Source organism: Acomys russatus, chromosome 24 (assembly GCF_903995435.1).
Source record: "Acomys russatus chromosome 24, mAcoRus1.1, whole genome shotgun sequence".
NCBI classification, from domain to species: Eukaryota; Metazoa; Chordata; class Mammalia; order Rodentia; family Muridae; genus Acomys; species Acomys russatus.
The window spans coordinates 49,512,874-49,529,229 of record NC_067160.1 but is presented as its reverse complement, the minus strand read 5'-3'; the positions used below and the strand labels follow the sequence as shown (position 1 = coordinate 49,529,229).

Here is a 16,356-nt window from a genome sequence, read left to right as displayed (position 1 = left end):
AGTCCTGCATGGCAGGAGGTCAGAGGGTGGTAGGTGGCCCTGGAGCCCAAGGCCCTGGGGTCCAAGATGGCTGCCTTGTAGTGAAGGATCAGTTAATCTCATTTATTTATTTAGCTATTTATAGAGAGCATGTGAGTGTGACACACACACATGTGAAGGTCAGAGGGCAACTTTCAGGAGTTGGTTCTCTCTTCTCACCTTGCTGAGGCAGGGTTTCTCTTGTTTCTGCCATCCTTTGCACTCTAGGCCAGCTGGCTCGTGACTGCTAGGGTTACATGCGCACACGACTGTATCCTGCTTTTTATGTGGGATCCTGGGCCTGAATGCCAGCAGTTGGGCTTGTGCTGCAAGCCCCTTTATCTGATGAGGCACCTGGATGCCCCTTCATCTTTACTTTAAAAGCCACATTTAAAAGCCTGTTAAAAGTGGCATGGGTGGGTCCTTCTGGTCTTGCTGCAGGGGGATTAAACAGAGAAGTGCTTGGAAGGGCTTAACACTGGGTTTGGCCTGCATCCGTGGCCTTGAGCGCTTGCCGAATTGGCAGTAGCACATTTGTGAGGGCAAACTTGGGACAGGGCCACCAAATTAGACCCCAAGCTCCTGAGGCTGCTCTACCAGTAGCCACAAAACAGTTTGGATGTGCTGGAGATGCCAGCCTTCGTGGTGTGAGGATGGGGCTGCCTGCCCGCCTGGCCCAGGAGCCAGCAGAGGTCCAGCTGTTGCATCATTAGGCTCTAAGTACTCCACTAAACTTTCCCAACTGGAGCTGGTGAGCAGGGCTGAGCGCCTCTCCCAGGGAGCATGTAGGAGAGGTGCCAGTGTCTCCATGGCAACGCAGCCAAGTGGCTTCTACGGAAGTTCCTCAGGCTCCCTGTGTCACATCAGGAGCATTTTTCAAGATTAAGCGCTTACCGGAAGGGTTCAGAGGAGGCCTATTATATTTCATAAAAATGGAAATGACAGAGCAGGTCAGATCGCCAGCCAGGTGGTTTTAAACTGGGTCCAAGAAAAACATTGAAGGGGTCTTAAGCTGGGCCAAACTAGGGCCTTGGTGTTTAGTGATGCCTCAAAGCATCTTCTACAGGAAGGATAAAAGCTAGAAACAAGTTTATTGGCCCAGTGTGGCTCAGGCTTGCATGGCTGTGAGACAGGGTGAAGACTGTCCTGAGGACTAGGTACCATCAGAGGAGGGCAAGGTATGAGCAGACATGAGCAGAGCTGATCCTGGCTCCCAGAGGTCGAGCCTTCTGGTATTAGAGAGCAGCACCCAGAGGAAGAGAGAATCGTCAAGCAGGGATGCTTCCCCAGGCCCAGGGAGTTCCAGGGTTCTAAGAGCAGCTCATGTACACAGAGGCTGAGTGACTTCAGGTTAAGGTGGGAGAGGGGGAAGGGAATCATGCACAAAACTTACACTTTCCGGAATGCAGGAGAACTTCTCTGAAATCATAAAAGGCACACCATCCATCGCTGCAAGAAAAGAAAGGAAAGGAAAGCGCTGAAGACACCATTGCTGCCTGGAAATCTACGACATCAGCAGAGAGAGGACCAGTGAGTGCCTGGCTCGAGGCAAGTGCCACCAGGTCCCGTGGGGAGGAGCTACAGAGTGGGACAGGGCGCTTTCTGTTCCCAGTGACTACATCCTACCCAGAATGCAGACGCCTGTGTGGATCCTCTGAGTGTAGGCAGTCATTCACAGAGGGTCAGGGGAGCGGCACAGGGCTGGAATGGAAGCCCTTTCCTACCCTCATCCAGGACCCTGGCCTGTCTCGTTAGTGGTGGGAGCCACCAAGGAACTGATAGCAGGAAGTGATGTATGGCTGGGAGGGGACAGAGGACACGCTGGGAGGAAGCTGGCAGGGGAATGTTCATTGTACATGGGCCAGGCCAAGCCACAGATCCTCTCCTGGGTGGTCTTGGGTGCTCATCGCCCTCCATGGAAAGACCAGTGGTTTGGTGCTCAGGATGGCCAGGCTTGAGTCCTGCCCTGGGCCTACGCTGAGCATCTGAAGTCGTGTGTGAAAGAAGCTTGGCTGATGGCTGGGAGCTGCGCTCTGGGCCTGCAGGGAGGAGTGCCAGGATCTTGCCCAGGGGCTGGCAGAGTGGGCTCAGTGTGTATGTGGGCAAGGGGGAGCCCATGCTTACGGTCTCTGTCACGGCTTCAGGGCTGAGTCAAGACCTGCCCTGTGTGCTTCAACCACAACAGGACATGAGGGAAAGGGTGCGAATGAGGAGTGCAGGGACTGGGAACTCACACGCCCTGCAATCTACCTGTGTCTAGACATGCACCGCCAAAGCGGTGGCAATCTTGCCAGAGGAGGAACGTGTGATGCAGGGCCCTCACAGTGCCACCTGTGGACAGAAAACTGGGCTGCTGACTGAGCTGAGGCAAAATTCAGCCTACAGATCTGGCCCTTAGTGTAGGGACCTGCAGCCTGGGGCGAGAGGGCAGTTTGCTGTAGATCGTGGTTTTGCAATGGACATTGTTTTTTTTGTTTTGTTTTTTGCTATTTTGTTTTGTTTTGGTTTTCAAGACAGGGTTTCTCTGTGTAGCCTTGACTGTCTTGGACTCACTTTGTAGACCAGGCTGGCCTCGAACTCACAGCGATCCACCTGCCTCTGCCTCCCAAGTACTGGGATTAAAGGCGTTTGCCAGCAGCACCACCACCACCTGGCTGCAATGGACATTGTGTCTCTCCCTGTTTCCTAAAACAGCGGTTTCCCTGGTGTTCAAATGTGGGGCAAGCTTTCAGGGCTGGGGAAGAACGGAAGACGTGGTGGAAAACAACACAGGAGGGAAGAAGCAGAGTCTGGTCCCAGTGTCTGATCTGCAAGATTGGCCACAGAGTGTATTGTATGTTGTGTCCGTAATGATTGCAGGAAGGGGGGGGGGAAACCAACAGCAGGGCCGTCCTGCACTGGGAGCCCTCTCTCTGCAGGGCCACCTCCTGTGTGTGCCTTCCAGGCACAACAAACTCCTATGGCAGGGGCCATCTTCCACTGCAGCTTGGCCCTACAACCCAGAAGAGAAGGCTGAGTGTTGGCATGATGTATGTGTCACATGCTAGCACAGAAAGGAGGGAGAAGGCCCAGAGTTTCGTGTGCCCACATTCAAACATCCTAGTACCACCTGAGATCCTGCCTCCGCAGACATACAGCCATGAAGGAAGAATCCTTGGAAAGCCACAAGCTTGTCAGAGAGGGAGGGAGGCAAGTTCCATGAACACACAGGAAACAGTCACATCAGCTCCTGCCACTGACCACTCAAAGCTCTTGTGTGCTCTGACCTCGAATGCTTGCAGGGCCCCGGGCGCTCACATTACTCCTGACGGCTTTGGGATGACAGCAGAGGCTCTGGAGTTTGGAGCCCACTGAGGTCACAGAGGCGGGAAGCAGTAACTCAGAAGCCCTGACTTACGAGGAATGTACACGGACAACACAAGATTTTACCTACGCATGAATATGGGTGTGTGCAGGGCAAATGAAGCGTCCCCTTACTCATGTCTACAGTGATGTCCTCACCTAGGGCCTTATGGGTGCTCTGAGGCCTACTAGGTGACAGAGGGGAGAGTAGTTCATATTGCAAGAAAGAGGAAGCTGCGTGATGGTGGCCACCAGGACGGTGGTGATGGATACACTCCTGCCTGCACTGGTGGCAGAGACAGAAGCCCTTTGGGGCCAATACCGACTGCAAAGGAGCCAGTCAGTAAAATGGCTGAGGTGGGAACTTACGACAGGAGGCTGGATAGTCAGACCCTCCTCACATGCACAAGAGAACAGATCTTAGCCTGTCTGGGGCAGTCATCAGGGCAGAAGCCTGAGAGGAACATCAGGGCTCTCCACAGCACAGTACATGCTGAAGCAGATGTGACCTCCAGGCCATACTAACTGACCAAATTTCATTTAAAAAATCTAGTGTGTGTGGGTGGTGGTGGGGGAGGGGAAGGGGCCTGGAGAGATGGCTCAGTGGTTAAGAGCACTGGTTGCTCTTGCAGAGGACCCTGGGTTCCATTCCCAGAACCCACATGGCAGCTCACAACCATCTGTAAATCCAGTTCCAGAGAACTGACGTCCTCTTCTGGCCTCCACGAGTACTGTACGTATGTACAGGCATGCAGGCAAGGCACTCACACACATAAAATAGATAAATCTTAAAAAAAAAAAAAAAAAAACAAAACAACCTAGTAGGGGCCAGTGAGATGCCTCAGTGGTAAAGGTGCTTGGTGCACAAATGCAACAACTTCAGTTTGAGCCCTGGTATCGCACAAAGGTAGAAAAAGGGAAATGACACCACAAAGCTGTCACCTAGCTCCCACAAGCAGCATACACATGCCTCCCCCATATGACACAGCCTAGGCACTGCAGAAACAGGCTAACCCAGCACGCTGAAGTGGGCCAGGAAATCACCTGCTATCTAAAACAACCCATCTCGGACGTTTAGGTGAACTGTGTCTGATGGAGACATAGCAGGAATGCTTGCTAACTGGCTAGGGGCGAGATATGATGAAGGGCTCAGAATGCTGACGTTTGGGCTATACCAGAGCATGAAATTTACCAGGTCCATGTGACGCCTTGTAGTTTAGGTCCAATTGCACAGTGGAAACGGATGACATGCACAGTAACAAAAGGGGAAATGGCTTACTGTAGGTTGGACTCGTCAATGATCTGACGACTGAATGTGAAAAGTGCCCTTCTCAAGGCCACACCGCCACAGCATGGCCACAGGATCCGGTGTCACCTAGGGCTAGCACAATATTCTCTCATGAGCATCCTCAGAGCCTTCAAGAAAGGGAGGATATCATGGGTCCCTAAGCCAATAGCACATGGAAATGGAGAGGCAGAATCAGGTCTACGGCCTCATGGAGGTGGGACCCCACCCAGAAACCCATCACTGCATTTGACACATGGGAAACAGGCAGACTGGGGCTCCTGTTTAGAAAAGAGAAGGGCCGAGGTGAGCCAAAGCCCAGATGTGCTAGGAAGCCACAGCCACAGGGAGGAGGGCTGGCCAGACTGATCATGGCCCAGGGACCCTCAGATTCTCCTTAAAGATGCATTGGGCAGAGCTAACAGGCAGAGCCATTATTACTTGCTGGGGCACTGGGCAGGGTCTGCAGTGTTAGCTACAGGAGGTGAGGCCCCGCCCCTCTGTTTCAACACTGTCCATTCCTAGGATCCTTACCTGGACAGCCTTCAATATTCGAAAATATTCAGAGGTTTGGCAGACATAATCCTTAAAGTGATGGGATGCAGTTTTCATGTGATCCCCAAGACTGTTCACAAATCATCCCTGCCTTCCCTCTTATGGGGAGCCTCGTTCTCCCCTCATCTCTCCTTCCCCAGCCAGGGCTGTTATGTTGTCATCACCACTAGCTCTAGGACTGAGGCACAAACCACTGTCCCAGCTGCCAGCCCTTCACTGACGCTACCCAGGGCCACACACTGCTGGAAGACCTGGTTCACAAGGACACCCTGCCCTGCCAATCAGCAAGAGTTAGGGTAGGGCTTCTCTCCAGGGAATCTGCCTGTGTTAGTTAGATTCAGATGCGGGACAAATGGCTGAGGTGCCTATTTAACCAAAGTGGACCTGGCTCCAGGTTTTCCCAGCATCCTTCAGTCTCTACCTGCTGCAGGGCATGGCTGGTATACCCTGCCTTCTACCATGAACTTTCCAGTCCAGAGGCTGGGTTTCCTCTCCCCCCCCAGAGGCTCTTCACTATATGGTCCAGACATTTTGGTTCCCTCCTCTCTCTCTCTCTCTCTCTCTCTCTCTCTCTCTGCATTTCCTTTCACCTCTCTGTGTCTCTACTTTTCGGTCTCCCTCCACATGGTGACTTCACTGAGCACCTCCTGGGAGGTCAGTGAACCCGCCTGAAAGCTGCCCCCAGTAACCCTGCCTGTATACTCTAATGTGGCTTGAGCTGGCTCGTTTAGTCAGTGGGGAGTACTATGTGCCTGACCTGTGCACAGTCATATTGTAGAATCAGGGGTGACACCAGAGCAGGGACTGGCCCTTTGTCCAGGTGGGGTTCCCAGAGAGAGATTACAAAGGCGCCTCCAACCTGGGAGATGACAAAAGAGAAGAAAGATGGCGCACCCACAGTCCTGCTTATAAGAGAGAAGAAAGGAAGGAAGGGAACCCGCGTTCCTCCCCACAGGCAAGGTGGTGAACCTTCACAGCTGACTGAACTGTCAACTTTCCCGTTTGCAGCCTCTGTCACTGAAGTCAGGCACGGAGGAGGCCCAGGACCTGTGGTGGAGGGATGGGCTGGGAACTCAGAAGTGAGTTCCTTTTACAGTTCGGTAGACGGTGGCTGTGCCCATGCCAGGGCCACTGCACCTCGGGGCCTGTCTGTAAAATGGGCTTCATACTACAATGACTCCTGAGAAGGCTCCTGTACAACAGACACAACATCTGAGGACAGTCAGGGACCTGGCACCTGGGGAAAGCTCCCCAGCATGGTGGCTTCCGACACCAGGCTTAGAAGCTATGTCCCTTCAGTATCAAGCCACTGCTGTTGTCTTTTTACTTAAAAAAAGAAAGAAAGAAAGAAAGAAAGAAAGAAAGAAAGAAAGAAAGAAAGAAAATTGGTGGCAGTTTTAACAAATGCTGGTTCATGAATTGGAGCATCAAGGAGCAGATGAAAGTGAGGATGTGCCGCGGGCTCTGTAGCGCAATTAGCATTCTCCTAAACAAACGAGCTTCAACAGAGCTGTAATTAAGTGGGCCTGTAATTAAGTATATGCCCTTTATCATAACGATCATGCTTAAAAATGGCACAAAGCACAGAACTGTGTTATTAATGCTGTAATCCCAGACTGAAGAGCGAGTACATAGAAATCTGTGTGTCAGGCCTGTCACCGCGAGTGTTTGTAAAATACATTAAAGAAAGAAGCCCCCAAACAATGAGCTCGCTCAACTGTTCTTTTTACAACCAGGCAGCACAAGTCAAGAGGACTGTGAATGCTTACCGATCCCGAGGTTTAAACAAATAAAGCTGTAATCTGCTGCAGGGCGCCCCCCCCCCCCCCGAAAGCGGCACCAGCGCTGGTGGCTAAGGGTACAGCGTACAGCGCTTTGTTTTCTCCTTTTCATCCGCTGACCCAGATCCTGTCTGTGGCTGCTCCCAGAGATTTGTGCGCTGCAGCTGGTTGGACATCAAATCCACCCCCACCAGCTCCTGCTCCCTCCCTTTGTGTGGAAACTATCACTTTACTTTCCAAAGCAGTCCCCAGAGCTCGCCTTTGATCCCCCCACCTCCACACATGCCATGGGGCTTTGTGCTGCGCCAACGATCCACTGACCAACTCCAGAGCATCCCCGACCCTAGGCTCAACCATCACCCAGAGTTGCTCAGAGCACTCAACTCCATGCCTCCGTGACATCTCCACAGGCAGAAGGGACATAAAAAAGAGCTGTAAAAACGTAAACTTTAAACCAACATCTCATTCCCAGCACTTCAGCTGTTACCTGCTTAGAGTCACCACGCGGTGTCAGGTGAGGCCAGGTAACGACACCTGGACATCCTCAACGAGGCACGGTGGACTGGCTTATTGGCAGGGAGGCATTTTTGGAATGGACTTTAGATGCCGGCGGAATGGTAGGGGGCCTTTTATCTCATGTATCTGCTTGGGGCTTGGAGCAGAAAATAACCAGGACCCCACCCCCGTCTCTCTTCTTCCTGTGGCTTTCCCAAAGTCCTTTGCAATTTGGGATGGGAGAAGTGCCAGCAACCCAAGATCTCAAGGCCATTTCTCAAAACTCATTTGCAAACCAAAACATGAGGGCATCCTACTTTCTGGGTGACTCACTTTGGGGATATCTTTGGAAGATATTTGTAGACGCCTCCGGAGCTGTCTGCTCAGTGACATTCCAATTGAGTTTACACAAGGCCAACAACTTCCTTCTGGGTCCCCAAAGTAATTTGTTTTGCCACGTTATTCATAAGCCAAAAGAAGCAATTTATCAGCCACAGCCGGAGACTCCAGAGCCCTACACATAGGGGAAGGAGGAGCGTGGGCACCCTTGTGTGATGGTGCCAGCTTGCTAGCCATGTGGCTTTGGGTAAGTCACCTAACCTTGCGTCAGAGTCTCATCTGCCCCAGGATAATTATGCCCCTCATCTGCAATGCTAGGCGGGGGGTGGGGTGGGGTGGGGTGTGTGTCTGTGACAGCAAGCATGAAGAAGCTGTGTGGCAGCCACGTGATAGGTGGTTTTCCTATGTAAAGCACAGCCTGTTTCTTTGGGGAATGGTTTCAGATCACAACTGCTGTGACCAGGATGAAGGTTCATCTGTCTGAGCCTTTCTTTCAACTGTAAATAAAAAATAAATGATAATATCTAGGCCACTCTTAAATTGCAATTAGATAAAAGCACGAAGCCGATGGACAAACAAGCTTCTCAGTTGGTTAGGGGTTCTGTACATAGGGAACGGCCTTTCACAAACTCCACGCACCCATGTTAAACCACGTGACCCATGGGTTCCAATCCAAAGAGACACAGATACAATGCCTTTCCTGGTGTGACTCACAAGGTACCCAACAGTGCCCTCCCTGGCATTTGTCCTCCCTGGCGTTACAAGTGAAGCTTGATCTGAAAATGAGATCCTGGTGCAGTCTAGTACCACGAACGTAAGGAGTTAGATGTGAGGTGACTGAAGAAACCCAAGACTGCATCCCAGCGGATAAACGCTGTTGTGGTTAAATATCCGTGAAGCTGCAGCTAGGCTTGAGCTATCCCCTCCACGGGCACTAATGAAGGGTCCGTACGCTCAAGAGACCCGGCACTATCATAATACCATTTGCATTGTGATTTTTGACCTCAAGCCTAGTCCCATGGGCTTTTCTAGAGGGTCATGGGAAGAAATACCATGAAAGAGAAATCTGGTCCATCATGAGTTGGGAGAGAAAAAGGGTCACCTCACCTCATCAATAGGCCACCTCATAAATATCCTAAGACTTAAAAATCCACATCACAAAATGCACTAGGCTGCGTCGCATGTTGGGGGCAGCTCACGCTGTCTCTTTGACTGTTGGCTTTGCTCTGCTAAAAGAACTTCTCTTTAGTATCTCTGTGTTTTAACTGAATTCTTTCCTTCAAGCAGACAAGATCCTAGGACACCCCTTTCCCTAATACTAACTTCAGCTGTTTGATGAGCCCTGGAAAAGAGTCCTAAGGAGCTGGGAGGACTGCTCAGTGATGGAGGGTTTGCTTAAGCATGTGTAAAGCCCTGGCTTCCACCCCCAGCACCACAGGCTGGAACAAAAGAAAAGCAAAACTATTCTCTCTCTCTCTCTCTCTCTCTCTCTCTCTCTCTCTCTCTCTCTCTCTCTCTCTCTCTCTGGAGCACTTTCTTAATTAATGATTGATGAGAAAGGGCCCAGGTCACTGTGAATGGTGCAACCCCTGGGCAGGAGGTCCTGGATGGTACAAGGAAGCAGGCTGAACAAGCCATGTGGAGCATGCCAGTAAGCAGCACCCCTTCTGTGGCCTCTGCTTCACTTCCTACCTCCAGGTTCCAGCTGACTTCCTTCAACTATGGACTATGATATGGAAGCATAAGATGAAACAAACCCTTTCCTCTCAAGTTGCTTTGGCCATGGAGTTTTATTGCACCAATCAAAACCCTAACTAAGACAGACACCGGCACCAGGTTTGCGAGGCATTGCTGCGACAGACCTGGCCATGTTTTTGGAAGGATTGTGGAGGCTGGAGAACCCGTTGAGCGTTCAGAGCTTAATGTGGGCTTGTGGGAACTTAGAACATAATTCGAAGGTAGAGCAGAAGATGGTTTGTGCAGTTTCAGAGAGAAGTTAAGACTACCCCATAAGAAGACTGCACAGTTATGGTCCTCCGGGGCTGAGGAATAAGCTGGGATTAAGAAAAGACCAGCATCATTGAAGTCAAGTCTTCTGGGGAGTGTTTCCTCAGCACACAGAAGTTACGGCCCACAGTGGCCAAGGCTGTACCTCATGCTGGCAGCAGCGCTTGGTAATGTTTGTAAGTTTTCCAGGTGATACTGGTTTTGAAGGCATGAAAAGGTCACTGAGAGCAGCCAAGGCTTGGCATTAGAGAGCATGGGAGAGGCTGTTGGTAAAGGCACAGCCTCAGTTGTAATAGAAGCCTCAGGATTAAAGCAGTCATGAAGAGAAGTTGAGGGTTGACACCATGCAGTAGGGTAAGAGTCCCTGAATGGAGCCCAGGAGAGGCTCGTGGTGAAGGTGCAGCCCAGTTTCAGTGAAGACTCCAGCATTCTGGGGAAGCCAGTACCATGGATGACCACCAAGGGCCTGTGAGATGAGCTATGAGTGCTGTGAATGGCAGAACCTGATAGGTGGAGTTGTACAAGCCCTGTGGAATCCAGAGGATCGTAAGTGAAATTCCAGATATCACACACCAAACTTTTGGTGTTACACTCTGGATTTTCCTATTTGAAATACGATGTAGGCACCGCCCCCCACACTTTTAAAAAAATGTTACAGAAACCACAGTTAGGAGACTTTAGATATTTTTGGAGAGACTTTGAACTTTGAAAGAGAAGTTGGCTGTTTTAAAGAGACTGAATTTTTAATGACTGTGGGATTTTCAAAAATTGGAATTGTTTTATTTTGTGATATTGATACGGAGACATTGGGGATAAACATAAAAGGAAAGGTTATTGCTTGATAGTAATGTATTGGTGTATCAAGCTGACAAGAGGTTGGCTGTCCTGGCTAAGTTTTTCTTGTCACCTTGACACAAGTTAGAAGTATATGGGAAGGGGAAACTCAACTGAGACAATGCTTCTATCAGACTGCCTATAGGCAAGTCTGTGGGGGCATTTTAAAAATTAATGATAGATGTGGGAGGGCCCAGCCCACTGTGTGTGCACCACTTCAGGCTTCCTATCCAGGTTGGTATAAAGAAGCAAGCTGAGCAACTCATGTATAGCAAGCCAGTAAGCAACATTCATCCATGGATTTTTGTTTCAGTTCTTGCCTCCAGATTCCTGCACTGAGGTCCTAGCCTGACTTTGTTTGATGATGGAATGTGATGTGGACGTATAAGACGAAGCAAACGCTTTCTTCTTCGGGTTGCTTTTGATCACGGTGTTTTATTGTATTAATGAAACACTAATTAATATAGGGAGTGAGGCTGGTGTCAGTGGTTAGGGCCAGGATTGAGGCATAGGGAGTGTAGTAGAGGGAGTGTACAGATGCAGGCATAAATGGAAGAATGGAGAGCCTGGGGCTGGACTAGAGGAACAGGAGGGATCCAGGGTGATGGAATGGATACAAGGCATTGCTATGAGGATGGGCAAGCCAGCAGGCAGCTAGGGTGAGCTGGTGCTTCTGTTGTGTGCTTTTTTGTGGGTGCACTTGTGAGGCTCAACAGAAAAAAAGAAAAAACCTGTTCATGTGGGTTGGATCACCATGGACAAGAATGCTAAAACTTACTACTAAAGAGAAGAGAACATGACTTGGGAGGAAACGCTGTGGAAGGCAGTCCAGGGCAGCTGAGTAAAGCTACTGTAGGAGCCAGTGCTTCCACTGAAGAAGAGATCCCAGACATTGTCAGAAAGCACATTGAGTTCACAATACACTGTGTGCTATGACCAGAATCGGAGTTTGTCACCATAAACCTGGTTTCAATATGTAGGTGGAGGTAGCTATCTGTGTATTCATACATAAATGATGGATATGTGTATATGTATGATATAAAACATATTTGTATATGATATATATATGAAATATAGATGCGTGTGGGTATATGTACACATGCGTAAACACACACTTCTCAGCAGTTCTCAACCTGTGGGTCATGACCCTTTGTGAGGGTTGAGCGGCCCTTTTAGAGAAGTTACCTAAGACCACTGGAAACACAGATATTTGCATTACAATTCATATGAGTAGCAAAATGTCCATTATGAAGTAGCAGTGAAAATAATTGTACGGCTGGGGCCACCACAGCGTGAGGAGCTGTATTAAAGGGTGGCGGCAGGAGGAAGGAAGCTGAGGAGTTGGACGCTGGAGGAAGTAAGTTGAGGCATTAGGAAGTGGTTGGGAACTACTGGCCTTGAGGCAAGGGAGCTCGGAAGCAGCACACACCCCGGGAACCCCAGCTTTGGTTTCTTGCACCCTGCTCTACAAGAAGCAGGCTCTAGACTGGACAGGGACAGGAAAGACAGAAACATCTTGTGCCAGAAACCAAAGACACCCTCACAGCACCATGGAACCATGACAGAAGGGCTTGGGATGGGGCTTGATGGGGCGCCTACTGGCTAACCATGGGACAATCTGAGCATCTAGCAAAATGATGATGGAGCCAGGGATGGTGGTACACCCCCATGACACCAACATTCAGGAGGGTGAAGGAGGAGGATCGAGAGTTCAAAATCTGCCTGAGCTACATAGCTTGACCCTGTCTCAGGGGAACTAAAAGAGGTTAACAAGTGAGAACTGATAAATATACACAGAGGATGAGCGAAAGCCCCTCCTCCTCATCAAACGCCAGCCCATAAATATTGAAGGAACGATAAGGTGACAGAAGTCAACAGATGCCAACCCCAATGAGTGAACGTCACTTTCCAGACTGCACACCCCATTATGGAAGGGAAAACAGCGACTTCCCATCCAGGGAACCTGAGCTAACCTCAGCGCTGAGTTGTACAGCCCATGGATCCCCCTGTGTCCACCTGACAAGACAGAGCCACTCCAGTGCTGTCCCTGCCAGCACGCACAGCATACACCTAAGCCAAAGGAAGCGGAGCACAAGTCCAGGCTGAGGGACAGTGGCCCAGCAGAAGGCATTGAGGTGCAAGACAGTACCTTCCTATCCTACTTGCCTCAGGGCGAGCAAGATGATGGGGCTTCAATCAAGCTGATTTCCTGCCAAGTCTGTGATGTACACACAAGGTTATTATGTCTACCCCAGGGCTGAAATCCAATTTTTAATAGGAATTATCTCAAATACTAGATCTCTTAATTATAAAGTATATATCTCTGGGGCATAGTACAAAGTGCTCTAAAGTAGATGTAAATAAATTCAACACTGGAACCTTTTCCTCTTCTCTAGCGACCACCCTGCACCAGACAGAGGGAGTCCTGTGTCCAGGACAGAGGCTTCTCTGAGAGTGGGTAGGGGTTGGTAGGCTGCAAGATGCCACATGTGCCTCCTAATCTCACACACATATCCATCTGCAAAGCGCTTTTGTCATGAATGCCACCATGAAGTGTATGCTGCTGTCCTTCTCCTCCTGCAGTGCCTGGTGATGTGACTTTCTTTGGTGAATTGGACATTAGTTATGTGTACCTGGGAGTGTGGTCACTTGCTATGTTCCAGCTGGGCTGGCTGAGTGAGCACAGGGCCACTGTGCTCTGTGCGTCCCACACCAACCAAGTTGTCACCTGACTTATGTGTGGATGGCCCCATTCACGACCATCTAGTTGAGCCATGATGAACATACCAGAACACCTGTTGACCCACAGAACCCTGAGTACTTATATACTGTATATTAGCTCAAGCTCCAAGTCTTAGGAAAGATAATAAAAAGGCAAAGAAACTGATGGGAGGGGGGCTGCATCTTTGAGGGGAAAATTTACATAGTTCTCCCCAGACACCATTGTATCTTTATATTTCTCACTGAGCCTCTGCACAGGGGACTGGTCATCCCTAGTGAGATGCAAGGATTCAGGAGAATGTGTAACAAGAACATCTCAAGTGTTGACTGTGATCTCATCTCCATACAAAGACAATGCCTGGAAAGCTTTCTGGATTGGCTGCCGGGAGGACCCATCCCAATGTCCCTCTCACCCCAGCTCCACCAGCTATGGCTATGGCTCCATGACAGCCATGTCCCAGGTTCCTAGAGCAGTGTCTGGCACACTACAGGTACCTGCTGCTAAGTAGGCAACAGCGAGCGGAGGCTTGGCCTGTGTAGGTGGTGCTCGTGAGTTGGGACCAACTGTCTGTGTCCTGATGTTTGCGTGGCAAGGTTCTCTGGATCACAGACTGGCCTTTAGGTGCTCATTCAGTGCGTTTTAACATGGCTGCTGCCTGTGGCCCTCCTGGCTCCTCCTGCCTGGGATCAGATGAGAGGTTATCTCTGGGCATGAGCATTTTTCAGCCTCTCCCCTCCCCCCTGGTAATTACCATGCAGCCAGGTCTCATGTGAGTACGCCACACCACGAAGAGCAAACGCATATTGATGTCAGCTTCCACTCACAGATGCTTCTCAAAAGCAGACAGCAGATGATAGTAATGGCAGGCCTTGGCTTGGCACCCTGCTCTAGTTTTCTGGAATTAATGGGCAGGGAGGGAGGGTGTCTCAGATCCTCTGAGCACCGGAACATGGGTGCCAGGAGGGTGTGTCCAGGTGACAAGGAGTTGCCAGGGCGGTGAAAGACATACTCATCTCTATCATCACAGTCCTGGGTCTTTGGAGAAGTATCCTGCCTACAGCTGGCCGGTGGTGAGGGTGGGGCTTGTCAGGACCACAGAGCTGCTAAGAGACCTTAGTCTACTACCTGCCCTTGGGTGAAGGATGGGATAGAAACATGTTCCAGATGACAGCAAAAAAGTCCTCACCAATAGCTGAGGGCTGGCTATGTTTGAGAAGAGTGGACTTCCACTTCAAAGCAGGGGCTGTCAGGAGGGGCATGGTAGCATGCTGTGGCCTGTCCCCAAGGAGACTTCCTTCATGGCATCAAAATCTCCAAGTGTAGGCTTCATGGTACCATTTCTTTTCCTTAAGACTTCAGCTCTTTCCTAAAAGCCCATAGACCCTGGCATCTGGATCCCGAGTGTCTCCTGTACTCTAGGTGTCCTGATCCCCAGCATGCTGCTCAGCATCTCTAATTGTTGTGTCCATGCCCTTCTTGCCTCTGTCTTTATACCCTCAAGCCAGTAGAGCAATGCCTGCCTGGCTACCTCCTGCCTTGCCACTCAACAGACTCACCCAGCAGCCTCCACTTTATGTATCTGTCCAACACTCTGATTACCAGTCCTTTGAGCTATGGGGCTGTAATCACAGGAGCACGGAGGAAGCCATAGGTACAGAAACCAGTTCTGCTTCATAGTGGGGTGTGTGTGTGTATGTGTGTGTGTGTGTGTGTGTGTGTGTGTGTGTGTGTGTAAGATCCTGTGACAAAAGAACAACCCCCATCTCTTATTCACACATCTGTATGGAAGCACATTGATGGGGAGGCCTGGTGGCACTCAGAGGAAGGCTAGCAGGTTACCAAGAAGAGACTTGATACCCTATGAGCATATACAGGGGGAGGAGGTCCCCCTCAGTCACAGACATAGGGGAGAGGAGTAGGGGGAAAGCGGGAGGGAGGGAGGAATGGGAGGATACAAGGGATGGGCCAACAATTGAGATGTAATATGAATAAATTAATAAAATATTTATTTAAAAAATCTCATCCCTCTCCAACCGTCAAACTTTTCTCCCCCACCCCCCCCCCCCCCCAGCAAGTCCTGCCTTTCACTTCCTGTCCTTCTGCCCAGCTGATTGGCTAAAAAGCACAACTGGAATACTGACATATTCACTTAGCATTCCTCCACACCCATGCCTGAGTCCTGCTTTCTCAAGTACTTCAGCAATAAGAACAGGTCTGTGCACAGCACACACTAGAAAGGTATAATGTCCCAAACTATACTTATAACTGAAGAGAGCACCCACAGCTGAGAACAACACAACAACAAAAACCAGGCCCCAGAGATGACATCCTGACACCAAGAGCTTCCTAATTAGCAGGATCAAGTCCTACCCAAGGCCTCACTGGATACTGCTGACCACTCCCACATGGGCATGGAAGGACGGAAGACCTGCGACCTGCATGATAACCACGGCTGGGACGATGTGCCAGAGAAGAGGCACCTCATCCCCACACAGGCATGTGTCCTGAGGAAAAGGATGCAGGAAGCCACAGCCACCCTCCCCACATGGTGCTTTAGTGGCTGAGCTCTCTGGGTGAAAAGAGCAGCTCAGACTGAACCAGCGACTGAACTGGCATCCACTGTGATCTGCCATCAGCATGCAGTACTGCTGTCTGTCAGGTTGCCATGTCTGTGGAGAACAAGCCTTGAGCTACCCAGGGTTAACAGTAACCTTTACAGGGCTAAAGGGCAATGCACGTGCACACACGCTTGTGTCCTCCAAATCCTGGCAGCTGGTTCACTCTGTAGATCTTCCAGAGAAAATAGGTGTGAAGCCACCTCCCCCTGTGGACTGTATCTGTCACACATACTTCCTGTCACCTGACAGCAATTCCAAGGGGTTTGGTCATCTCTCCTGACACCCTCCACCCCCAGCCAGCCACTCCAGCCAGCGGTCGAGCCTCAGCCTTGAGGTTTAATAACAGCGTAACAGCGTCTG

General features: G+C 50.3%; 2 protein-coding genes across 4 annotated transcripts in view; one reads left to right on the top strand and one right to left on the bottom strand.

Annotated features, from left to right (window-relative positions):
* Positions 1-16,356, top strand: part of Rpl12 (ribosomal protein L12) — a 1,083,577-nt gene that overhangs the window by 811,785 nt on the left and 255,436 nt on the right. The window lies entirely within an intron of this gene.
* Positions 1-16,356, bottom strand: part of Mvb12b (multivesicular body subunit 12B) — a 155,908-nt gene that overhangs the window by 19,324 nt on the left and 120,228 nt on the right. For all 3 annotated transcript variants that reach the window (XM_051166254.1, XM_051166256.1, XM_051166255.1), the window contains exon 8: positions 1,412-1,467. In XM_051166254.1, coding sequence (XP_051022211.1) covers positions 1,412-1,467 — 56 coding nt within the window. The remainder of the gene's footprint in view (positions 1-1,411; positions 1,468-16,356) is intronic.